Source organism: Astyanax mexicanus, chromosome 1 (genome assembly GCF_023375975.1).
Source record: "Astyanax mexicanus isolate ESR-SI-001 chromosome 1, AstMex3_surface, whole genome shotgun sequence".
NCBI lineage: Eukaryota > Metazoa > Chordata > Actinopteri > Characiformes > Acestrorhamphidae > Astyanax > Astyanax mexicanus.
Genome location: NC_064408.1, coordinates 45,142,138 through 45,154,587, shown reverse-complemented (window position 1 = coordinate 45,154,587; position 12,450 = coordinate 45,142,138). Strand labels below are relative to the sequence as shown.

At 40.9% G+C, this 12,450-nt stretch overlaps 2 protein-coding genes across 6 annotated transcripts in view; one reads left to right on the top strand and one right to left on the bottom strand.

The window, feature by feature from the left end:
* Positions 1–12,450, top strand: part of smyd2b (SET and MYND domain containing 2b) — a 130,851-nt gene that overhangs the window by 40,815 nt on the left and 77,586 nt on the right. The window lies entirely within an intron of this gene.
* The window catches only part of LOC103042233 (tripartite motif-containing protein 16-like), a 92,925-nt gene continuing 85,149 nt past the window's right edge, over positions 4,675–12,450 (bottom strand). The window contains exon 7 of one of the 2 annotated variants that reach the window (XM_049479048.1): positions 4,675–11,786. In XM_049479048.1, the coding sequence (XP_049335005.1) occupies positions 11,412–11,786 (375 nt within the window). In that variant the 3' untranslated portion in view covers positions 4,675–11,411. Of the gene's footprint in view, positions 11,963–12,450 lie in introns of both variants that reach the window. The other variant, XM_049479049.1, reaches the window with a different exon arrangement.

Genomic DNA, 12,450 nt, shown 5'->3' with positions numbered 1-12,450 from the left:
TTAAATCGCCGGATTGATGCACAAATTAACATACTCTAAAGTATAGTACTTCCACCGCCTCCAGTGTTTGCTTATAAATAATACTTACTTAGACAGTGTTGAATGAGCTTGCTGAGCGTTCAGTTCTGGTCTAATGTGTGACAGGTGTGCTGAAATTACCCGTCTCTCACGTAGCAAAATGGTGACGTCAGCTTCGCTGAGGATGTGGCTGCGTCGTTCCTAAAGAGAGCGACCAGCGTAGCAGGATGGAGATGGTCGGCGTTTCCTAATTGACATTTGACAGGTGAAATCTGACCACTGTTTCGCCATAGGGTAGCTATTAGGTAAAACCAAACAGAGGCGCATAAAGTTTAGAAGAGCGTGAAAGCAGATAGCTAGCCCCAGAAGTGTAAAGACAGAAATCGGAGTGCACTTTTAGCATTTTAATTGTAAAACAGGGCCCTGTTATCTGCAACAGAATGTTTCGTGAAAACAGTAATGAAAGGAGTAGAGCTTAAATCAGACAGCGTGAGGCATTGAACTGATCAAATAAATATTGTCGGCGCGCGCTCGTGAAATGCCTGTGCGCTTAAATCCATAAAAGCTGCCGTATGCAGTTGAAACATAGGGAGAATATATCAGACTTGTAAATTAGATTTATTTCTGTAAATGGCAAGCTATATTAAATTGAGGAAGAGGATTTTTTGCACTGCCTTTGAGGAGTAAGCATATAGCTGGATTAGAAAACGAACTCGGATAATCTGACTATTAGGACGTTCCTTATTAATTGGCATCAATAATTTTTTGTAGAGAGAAAGTTTGTTACCAATTATGAAATTAATTTATAATTACTGATTCCCAGGTAATTCAATTGAGCAATGACATGATCGGAGTGCAGAAAGAACAACTTAAATGAGGATCGTGATCACAGCTTCGCGGTCACAATGTATTTATTAATAATTTCAGAGAAAATAAAAAAGTAATGAAACGCACGCGATCACCACCGATCATTTCGTACAGAACTGAGAGGCAGATCCAGGGGCGAGGGTCAAAATTAATAGCCAACAGTCGGCAAACTATCGCCCTTGGAAATAAATACCCAAAACCGACAAACAGAGCGGCGCTCGCACCGAGCGCAGCCGAAGAAACGGCGCCGAGGAGAACAATGAGAAATACCGGACCACAACCAAGAAAGCGAGAATAGAAAAGCCACGAACGACACAGCAAACAGAGAAGACACAAAAGCACCCAAGCGAAATCGCGAGCCCAGAGACCGATAAAGAGATATATAGATATATTATTTATCCCAAAGGAAATTAAAGCACCCAAGCGAAATCACGAACCCAGACACAGATAAAGATACAGATATATAGATATTAAATAGCCCTAAGGAAATGTAGACATCCAGCAGCAACAGCACGATTCATAAGAAATAAAGAACAGTAAGAATAAAGAAACACACTATATACGGATCAAAACACAGAAGAACAGAAAAGATATAAGAAGATTAAATAGAACAGAAAAGGTAATAAGAAGATAAGTCGGGAAGCAGTTCAGCAGCAAACAGTTTTAAAACGCAGAGTAAGACATATTCCTTTACACTAAGCTTTAACAACTTATCCATTTCACAGGTACAATAATTCCTAAGAGTAACAGCAGTATCATTATTATTATTATTATTATTATCATTATTTATTTTTTATATAAATAAATATATTTATAAATAATATTACAGTTGGACAATTTATTTTATATCAGTTCGTATTCTAGTATTATTTCTCATTAGTACTAGCATTACTAGCATTAATATTAACTATTATATATTTATTTTTCGTGCTTATTCTATGTACAGCACACGTTGAGCTGCATTGTAATGTATGAAGGTGCTACAAAATAAAGAGTAACATCGGCATTATTATTATCATTATCACTATTATTAGTACTATTATTATTACCATTATCACTATTAGTACTATTATTATTATTACCATTATTATTACCGTAAACTAGGCAGAGCAGTAGATGTTGCCAACTGCCATCAAATAATTTACGGAGCAAAGTGCAAGGAGCAATGACATGGATCGCAAGAGACTGAAAGCACCGAGAAACACAAACATGCGTATGATACAAAATATGTCGAAGAAGCGAATACGTGAAAACTCCATAAATGAGTAACTGTATGTGACAGTAAGGGAGGCGAGGTCGGGGAAGAGACGGCGGAAGAATTAAGTAGTGAGCGGTAGAATGTCCGAGAAGTGCGACTGAATCAAAAAGCAGGCAGCAGCAGCGTCACGCCCCCGACGGAAAAAATCAACAGAACAGCGAACAGAAGAAAGAACAGAAAAAAAAGAAAAGAGGTAGAAGAGCGGCCAACCATAAGGTCAAAAGACCGCGAAGAGGACCATCCACGCGCCGGGGGCAAACGGGCTTTGGAAGGAAGGCAAAAGAAGAACCTTACCTTGTAGGATGACAGCACGCAAGCGCGGGGAAAACCATAGCAGCATCAGGAGAAACAAACGGCCTACCAAAAGCCGGGCCAGGCACGGCAGTAGCTAAACAGGAGGAGGAAGAGGCCATGCAGCAGAGGACCCAGGCAGAAACACACGTGGCAGCGCAGCAGCAGATCCAGCAGAAGCGCCAGGTAGGGCAGTAGCAGCAGCAGCAGCAGCAGATCCGGCAGAAGCGCCGGGTAGGGCAGTAGCAGCAGCAGCAGCAGCAGCAGCAGATCCGATAGAAGCGCACCAGCAGCGCAGTAGCAGCAGCAGCAGATCCGACAGAAGCGCACCAGCAGCGCAGTAGCGGCGAACGGACCAGGAGCGCGCTAGGCAGCACAGCAACAGTAGAAGATCCAGGCAGGAGCGCGCCAGTCAGCACAGCAAAAGTCAAAGTTCCAGGGAGAGCGCGCCAGAAGGAGAAAGATACGGCAGGTCCGCGCCAGCCGCAGCAGCAGCAGAGGCCAGGGGAGGCGGAGCGAAGGCAGAGGGGCCGGGTGGACCGGTGCTCAGTTGCAACTTGCCACCCTTTCGAACCGTGCTACTCTAGTACACAAATAAAAAAGTAAAAACGCTAGAAAAAGCCCCATATTCAAACATTCTTCAGCAGGAATACAATAAAGCCGAAACAAAATATTGGAGGACAGTTAAGAGTAAGGAGGGGAGACCACAACTTAACAGAAAACCACAAAATAAGAAAACAAACAATGGTCCCGCGCATGGGCACTGGCGTCGAGAAGCACATCTCGACGGGTTGCACAATACGACAGAACACTGCGTTACAGGGAGAGGCAACCCGGAAGCAGATCCACAGCGCTCATCGACAGCGACCAAACCAGAGTCCGAACTCCACGCCGAGACAGCGACCGCCTGAAGGACCGGGACAGCTGGGGCTTATCGCCGACAGTGGGCTGGGGCGGCGGGACAGAGCAGGAGGGGGTAGAGAAGCAGATTGCGTCTTCCGTGCACCGCCGACCGGACGTGGGGAGCAGCAGCCGTCAGTAGGAGCGGGAGGCGTCCGACGACAAAGCGGCCAGCAGTAGGAGGTTAGCAACAGGAGGCCAACACGAGACGCCGGTCGGACACACTAGAAGCGAGAACGGGACATAAGCGAGAGAACTGCGGACAACGTCAGCAAGAACGACCATCAGCGTCTGAAAGGCAGCAAAGGTACTGAATGAGTGATCTTATTTAAAGGCAGAGGGAACAGCTGATTGGATAGGTAATTAGGTGACGTAGCATTGGAGTCTTTAGTAGAACTTTCGCGCTTTCATTCAATGGTCTGGTGAGTATAATTCTTATTTTATCTTTAAAGGTGTCATTAATTACCTCAGGATTGTACTATTTTCCCTGCTTAGTTTTTTATGATTAGAATATTTTTTTGTAATAAGATGAGAATTAATGAGATTTGTGAGATATTTGTCAGATTATTTGAGTCTTCAATGTTTTCATGTATCAATTTTTCTAATAGAAATTTAGTTTTCTTGTTTGTCAGTTCATTTATATTATATCTTATATCTTATATTAAGCTCTCTAAGCTATTTTTGCTTTTCTTAAGATGGGTTACATTTTTTTAATATAGCATATAGTATGTTTTTTTTCTTTTAAGACTGCTTTGCCTGTCTCCCATAAAAGTGTGGGTGAGTCTGGAGAATCAATTATTTCTAGAACGGATAAGAACTCTCTTTTTATAAAGCTGTTAAATTCATGTTCAGTAATTAGCAATGTGTTAAAGTATCATCTAGAGGTCAGTTTATGTTGCTGGATTAAATTCTAAATAATTAAAACAGGTTCATGGTCACTGATAGTGATAGGGTTCATTTATACATGTACAATGTTTAACATAATCGAATTACTAATTAGAAGATAGTGTGTGAATATTGTTTAGAGCTCTAACTGACTGTAAATATATAACTTTATTCCACAGATTTCAGTTTGTGTTGTTCAGGTTCTGTTTAGTGGGTTTCTTGTAGGAGGCATTGATCTGCTTATAAAACGGTTCAGATGGTGGAATATTTATTCATTTTATCTTTTGAGCCGATTCCACATATTTTCCATGTAATGAACTTTAATTGTAGCATTAATAATTATAAATATTATTATACCTGCATAGTAATTATTCATCTCAGTGTAATGCTTGACTCATAAATACATTTCTGAAATACATGAGAATCAATGAAGCACAATATATTGTACAGGAACATAATCTTTAAATAAAGAAATTTTATTGATTTAACATTAAACACAATGTTTTCATTTCATTAGTTCATTAGTTTCAATTCATTTGATTTATTGTTACGACCCTAGATAAAAGTATAGCCTAGGGGTCTAAGGGTTGCAACATAAATAAATGGACCAACAAGTTTTGGATGCAAAAATAGAAAAATGTATTTGGTGTTTTTAGATTGGAGGGTCAGGCAATACAAAATACATGGCAGATCAAGAAAATACAAATAATGTTACAGCTCAAAAAGAAATAATAATAATAATAATAATAATAATAATAAATAATAATAATAATAATAATAATAATAATAATAACACTCAAAGTCATAAACAAATATAAACTAAGTCACAAAAACTTCAGGGTGAGCCAAGGCCAAAATAACAAACAAAAATGTCTAACCAGTCAAAAGCTATCTTACCTGTGCATCAAAAACAAAAGTTCAAAGAAAAGACAAACAGCTTACCTACCTCCCTGTTCATAAACAGAAACAAATGTAAGTAAAAACAAAATGGCAGCTCACCCCTAAAGTGACATAACACATCATCTTAACCAAGACAGAGACATAAGCTAAACAAAGGCAAGTGTCAATATGTCTGCCATGGACCGCATGGTGGAGACACCATGGGCCACCCCACAATGGAACTTCAGGTCCTTTTGTATTCTTGGGTCACATGGCCACAGTGATCAGCTGACATGTTCCCACCAAGATGTGACCTAAGAACTTGAGAGAGAGGGAACAAGAGATACACGGAAAGAGCAGCAGAGGGCAGCAGCACGACAACAGAAAAACAACAAAAGCTACTTAATACCTTACTCAATCTACAAAAATAATAATAAATTCCAAAATAAACGTCTAGGACGTAACACTCCCCCCCCATAAAAAAAAATTAAACAATAACTATATCCTAGACAAAGCATCAGCCAAAACATTATCTAATCCTCGCTTGTGTTTAATAGTCAAATTGTAACCTTGAACCATCAATGCCCACCTCATAAGCCGCTGGTTAGAGTTGTACATACGACTCAAGAACACAAGGGGATTGTGATCTGTGAACACCATGACTTCCTGAGAGCTAGAGCCAACATACACCTCAAAGTGTTTTAAAGCCAAAATCAAAGCCAATGTCTCCTTCTCGATTGTGGAATAATGCATCTGATAACGAGTAAACTTTTTGGAAAAGTAGCAAACTGGATGATCAATTCCCTGTTCATCTTCTTGCAAGAGAACAGCGCCAACTCCAGTATTACTAGCATCAATCTCCAACTTAAAAGGACATTGAAAATTTGGAGCTGCAAGCACTGGGGCACAGCAAAGCAAAGATTTAACACTATCGAAAGCTTGCTGACATTCAACAGACCAGACAAAAGGGACAGAAGCTCTAAGTAGATTAGTTAGGGGAAACACTACTGTAGAAAAATTTCTACAAAACCCCCGATAATAGCCCACCATTCCTAAGAAACGGCGCAACTCACGCTTGGTCTTTGGTGCTGGAAAATTCACAATGGCCTCAACCTTAGCTCCTAGAGGGCGAACACAACCACCACCAACCTCTTTTCCCAAGTACACCACTGTAGCCTTTCCAAACTCGCATTTGGCCAAATTTAGGGTAAGGGCAGCTTCTTCAAGATGCTGAAACACAAGATCCAAAACAGTTAAATGCTCTGACCAACTCTGGCTATAGATCACAAGATCGTCTAAATAAGCTTTACAATTTTTAATGCCCTTCAGAACGACACTCATCAATCTTTGGAATGTAGCTGGAGCATTTCTCATCCCAAAAGCCATCACTTTATATTATAAAAAATCATCGGGTGTAACAAAAGCTGAAATATCAGATGCACGCTGAGTTAATGGTACTTGCCAATATCCCTTTAAAAGATCCAATGTACTCACATAGCGAGCAGAACCAACACTGTCTACACAGTCCTCCATGCGAGGCAATGGAAAGGAATCAACACGAGTTACAGCATTAACTTTACGATAATCTGTACAGAAACGTAGTGTGCCATCAGGTTTTGGTACTAAGATGCACGGAGAGCTCCAAGGACTGGAGCTAGGCTCAGCAAGACCATGATCTACAAGATACTGTGTTTCTTTCTGCATACAAGTACGCTTGGCTGGATGAAGACGATAAGCATGCTGCTTAATGGGAGGATGATCATTAACATCAATGTCATGCTCAAGTACATGAGTTTGAGACGGATGATCAGAAAACAAAGACTTGTGGCTTTCAATTAAGTTGGAAATATCTTGAGAGCAGTCATCACTTAAATGAGAAAGAAAACTGGGCAAATTGTTCAAGATGTCAGAATTTTGCAAACGAGCACTAACTACAGGAGCACTGGACATAGGCTCTTCAGTCTCAAAGGGTTGCAAAGGAGTGGACACAAAGGAAACTGAGGCTACTGGAATGGAACTAGAGGAAGGTGCAGATGTCTTACAATCATGGTTTTCTCTGGCTACATAACCCTTCAACATATTTATGTGGCAAACCCTGGTTTTCCTTCTACGATCTGGAGTTCGCACCACATAATCAGTATCACTGAGTTTTGAATCAATAACATAAGGCCCTGAAAACTTAGCCTGCAACGATGATCCTGGTAAAGGTAGCAATACCAAGACTAAATCACCCGGCTGAAAAGAACGAGACACAGCACACTTATCATAATGCTTCTTCATCTTGGACTGGGAGGAAGCCAACATGCTTTTAGCTGCCTCACATGCAAAGTGAAGACGTTCTCTAAAGCTACTCACATAGTCAAGCAAATTTGTGGTAGATGGCTCATCTGTAGACAACCACTTGTCTTTTAGAAGTTTTAAAGGACCTCTCACAGTATGGCCAAAAACAAGTTCTGCAGGGCTAAAGCCCAGCGAATCCTGAACTGCTTCTCGAACTGCAAAGAGTACTAGGGGAACTCCCTCGTCCCATTCACGACCAGACTCAAAACAGTACTTACGCAACATGGCTTTTAGGCTTTGATGGAACCTCTCTAGCACCCCCTGTGATTCTGGATGATATGCACTGGAAACTCTATGAGAAATAGAAAGTTGTTTTAAAACCTGTGCAAACAGTTTAGACATGAAGTTCGAACCCTGGTCTGTTTGGACATATTTTGGCAAACCAAAAGTAGAGCAAAAGTTGATCAAGGCTTTTATGATGGCTTTAGCTTTCAAGGTACGCAATGGTATGGCTTGAGGAAATCTAGTGGCACTGCACATCAAGGTAAGCAGATACTGATGACCTGACTTAGTCTTAGGCAAAGGACCTACACAGTCCATTAACAGAGTTTCAAAAGGTTCACACATTACTGGTATAGGCTGAAGAGGAGCCGGAGGAATAATCTGGTTGGGCTTACCAGTAAGCTGACACGTATGACAAGAGCGACAGTGAGCAGATACATCACTTTTTAGACCCGGCCAAAAAAAATGCTGTAAAATTTGTTTGTACGTTTTAGTGACCCCCAAGTGTCCAGATAAACAATGATCATGAGCTAAAGTCAATACTTGTGAGCGATAAGCAGTAGGAACAACAATTTGGTAAGTAGTGGTCCACTCAGAATCAGTTTTAGATAGTTTAGGAGGAACCCATTTACGCATGAGTATCTCTCCATCCCAAAAGTAAGCGGAGGATGAAACATCAGCTTTAACCTCTTCTGCTGCCTTTCTACACTGAGCCAAAGAAGAGTCACTTTTCTGTTCAATGGCAAGCTGTTCTCGAGTACCACACAAACCAAGATCTAGAACAGTGTTACCCACACCAGACAAATCAGACACAGTCTCTACCTTACCAAAAGACTTGCTATCAGAAAGGCTAACATTTAAGCGATCAGGATGCAAAAAGGAATCTGAAAGATCAACAACATCCTTGAGTTTACGTGACTGAGCACGTGTAACCACACATGCAGGAAAAGTTAATGGGAGATTCTCACTAGTTTCATACTGGTTGGCTGGTGGCTGAACAGAACAAATGGGATCAGTCACAACCTCAGGAACAGGTAGCACTTTCCCTCCTGCCAAGTCATTCCCCAGTATAAACGTTACCCCTGGAATAGGCAATGTATCACATATCCCAACATCAACCTTCCCAGAAACTAAGTCAGACTTTAGATATACAGAATGTATTGGAACATTAACATAGCTCAGCCCAACACCCTGAACTACCCTATCAGCTCCACTATAGGTGTCTAAAGATAAAGGGATTACACCACTGAGCAACAATGATTGGGCAGCACCTGTATCACGCAGAATAGTTACAGGTTGTTTAATCTCCATGCTCTCACAGCTAGAAATGAAACCTTGTAAACGAAAAGGCTCAAACACATCTTTGTCCTGTCTAAACTCAACCTCACTGGCCACATGTAACTCTGAAACAGACTGAATCAGCCCTACTCCCTTGGGTACCAAGGAACCTTGCTTTTTCTGTAAAGCTTGACAGTCTGCAATTAGGTGACCAGGCTTGTGACAATAAAAACATTCACGATTTTCCTTAACAGACCCACCAGGCTTAAAACTGCTTGCAGAAACAGAATCCATTTTGCTTCCACTAATCTGTCTATCTCTACGAGGTCCTAAATCTAATTTTCTAGATGCATCAACACGACATGCATCAACACGAAATGCAGAAGGAAAAACAGCTTTATGAGTCAATACAAACTCATCAGCTGCAATAGCAGCATCAGACAGCAAAGAGCGTTTTTGCTCATTCAGATAAACTGCTAATTTCTCAGATACACAAGCTCTAAAATCTTCAAGCAGTACTAATTCACGAAGCTGTTCAAAGGTGGTAACTTTACTAGCCTTACACCATTTATCAAATAAAGCTGCCTTCTCTCGAGCAAATTCAACAAATGTTTGATTAGCTGTTTTCAAATGTGCACGAAAATGTTGTCTATAAGCCTCTGGTACTAATTCGTAGGCTTGGAGTACAGCAGTTTTTACAGAATCATACTCTAAACTTTTCTCTATTGGCAAAGCAGAAAACACATCTAAAGCCTTACCAGTTAATCTACACTGGAGCAAAAGAGGCCAAACTGACTTAGGCCAACTCAAAGAGTTAGCAACCCTTTCAAATGCTTCAAAATAAGAGTCTACCTCAGACTCACGAAAATGAGGAACTAATCTGATTTGCCTGCTCACATCAAAATCAGAACGAAAATCCAGAGACTCACCAGTACTCCTGGGCGTGGAGGTAGTAGGAGCAGGGAGAGGCTGCTCAGCACGCTTGGCCTCTATCTCCAACTCACGCAGCTTAATGGCCTTTTGGGCTTCGATCTCTATAGCACGCACATTTTGCCGCTGCAGTTCCACCTCCAGCTCTTTTAGACGTACCGTGATCTCAGGATTAAAGACAGGAGGATTTACAGGTTCTATGCTTTGAGACACTGCCGGAGCCTCGGCCTCCCCCGTTGCTGCGATAGATGCCTCATCTGTGGCAACACCTGCACCCTCAGTCACTGAGCATGGCCTCTCTGGCAAAACACTCCGATCCACCAGCTGCCGATACAAATCAGATTTTATTTCAGCTTTGGTCTTAAGTCGACCCACAGAAATATCAAAAAATTCAGCAATTAATATTAAGTCAGCCTTACGACACTGATCAAATTGCTCCAGGGTAGGATCACAAGTAAAGGTCTCTAAGTTAAACATGGCTACTGCCACAAAGTACCTCACCACACAAAAATGAAAACAGCTAATGAAACTGCAAAGGACGAGCCCCCAATTTATGTTACGACCCTAGATAAAAGTATAGCCTAGGGGTCTAAGGGTTGCAACATAAATAAATGGACCAACAAGTTTTGGATGCAAAAATAGAAAAATGTATTTGGTGTTTTTAGATTGGAGGGTCAGGCAATACAAAATACATGGCAGATCAAGAAAATACAAATAATGTTACAGCTCAAAAAGAAATAATAATAATAATAATAATAATAATAATAATAATAATAACACTCAAAGTCATAAACAAATATAAACTAAGTCACAAAAACTTCAGGGTGAGCCAAGGCCAAAATAACAAACAAAAATGTCTAACCAGTCAAAAGCTATCTTACCTGTGCATCAAAAACAAAAGTTCAAAGAAAAGACAAACAGCTTACCTACCTCCCTGTTCATAAACAGAAACAAATGTAAGTAAAAACAAAATGGCAGCTCACCCCTACAGTGACATAACACATCATCTTAACCAAGACAGAGACATAAGCTAAACAAAGGCAAGTGTCAATATGTCTGCCATGGACCGCATGGTGGAGACACCATGGGCCACCCCACAATGGAACTTCAGGTCCTTTTGTATTCTTGGGTCACATGGCCACAGTGATCAGCTGACATGTTCCCACCAAGATGTGACCTAAGAACTTGAGAGAGAGGGAACAAGAGATACACGGAAAGAGCAGCAGAGGGCAGCAGCACGACAACAGAAAAACAACAAAAGCTACTTAATACCTTACTCAATCTACAAAAATAATAATAAATTCCAAAATAAACGTCTAGGACGTAACATTTATAAAGTTTGTAAATGTGAAACACATCATCTTTCATTACTGGCTCACTTTATTCTAAATCCAGAATTTAAAGTGGAATTTACTGAATTTACTGAACTTGCTGTAACTTCAAACAGCTCAGAAACAAAACTGAATAAATGTGATTCTGAATTCTGAAAAAAATCCAACTTTGTTTTTATCTTTCTTACAAGAACCAAAAAACACCTGACTCCTTATTCTGGATCCCACAACCTCACAGTTCCACCAAAACCATTACAACCTACAAACAGACCACCAACCCTGACTCCAGCGTAGAGCGGCTGAGTGAATGTGGTGTGGACTGTGTGTAGGAGGGTCATTGTATCAGAGACGCTGTAGAAGGACAGAGTTCCTGCACTGTGATCCACATACACTCCTATTCTGGAGGATGGAGGAGCTGAGATCTCAGTCTCAGTGTTGTTGTGCCAGAAAGAGAGAGAGGGAAAACACTGCAGACTCCAGGACTGATTATTGCCTCCAAACCAGCATTCATTACCCGATCCTTTTCTGCTGATCCCTTTATATGATACTGATATGTACACACATCCTATTATACTGCTCCACTCAACCTCCCAATAACAGCGTCCACTCACACTCTCCTTACTCAACACCTGACCATAACTGTCAAATCTCTCTGGATGATCAGAGTAACTCTGTTTATTACTGATCTCCACCACTCTGTTGTTCTCAGACAGACTGACACACTGGTGTACTGTGTTTGGATCCAGAGTCAGTCGACAGAAATCTGAAAAAAAAAAAAGAAAATAAACTGAATTAAACTATTTGTGTGAGATATGGTGTGTGTGTGTGTGGTTGTGTGTGTTCGTATTATGGTTGTGTGTGTGTGTGTGTGTGTATTATGGTTCTGTGTGTGTATTATGGTTGTATGTGTGTGTGTGTGTGTGTATTATGGTTGTGTGTGTGTGTGTGTGTATTATGTGTGCGTGCGTGTGTGTGTGTGTGTATTATGGTTGTGTATGTGTGTGTATTATGGTTTTGTGTGTGTGTGTGTGTATGTGTATTGTGTGTGTTTGTGTGTGTGTGTGTGTGTGTTTGTGTGTGTGGTTGTGTGTATGTGTGTGTGTGTGTGTGTGTGTATTATGGTTGTGTGTGTGTGTGTGTATTGTGTGTGTATTATGGTTGTGTGTGTGTGTGTATTATGGTTGTGTGTGTGTGTGTGTGTGTATTGTGTGTGTGTGTGTGTGTGTGTTATGATTGTGTGTGTGTGTATTG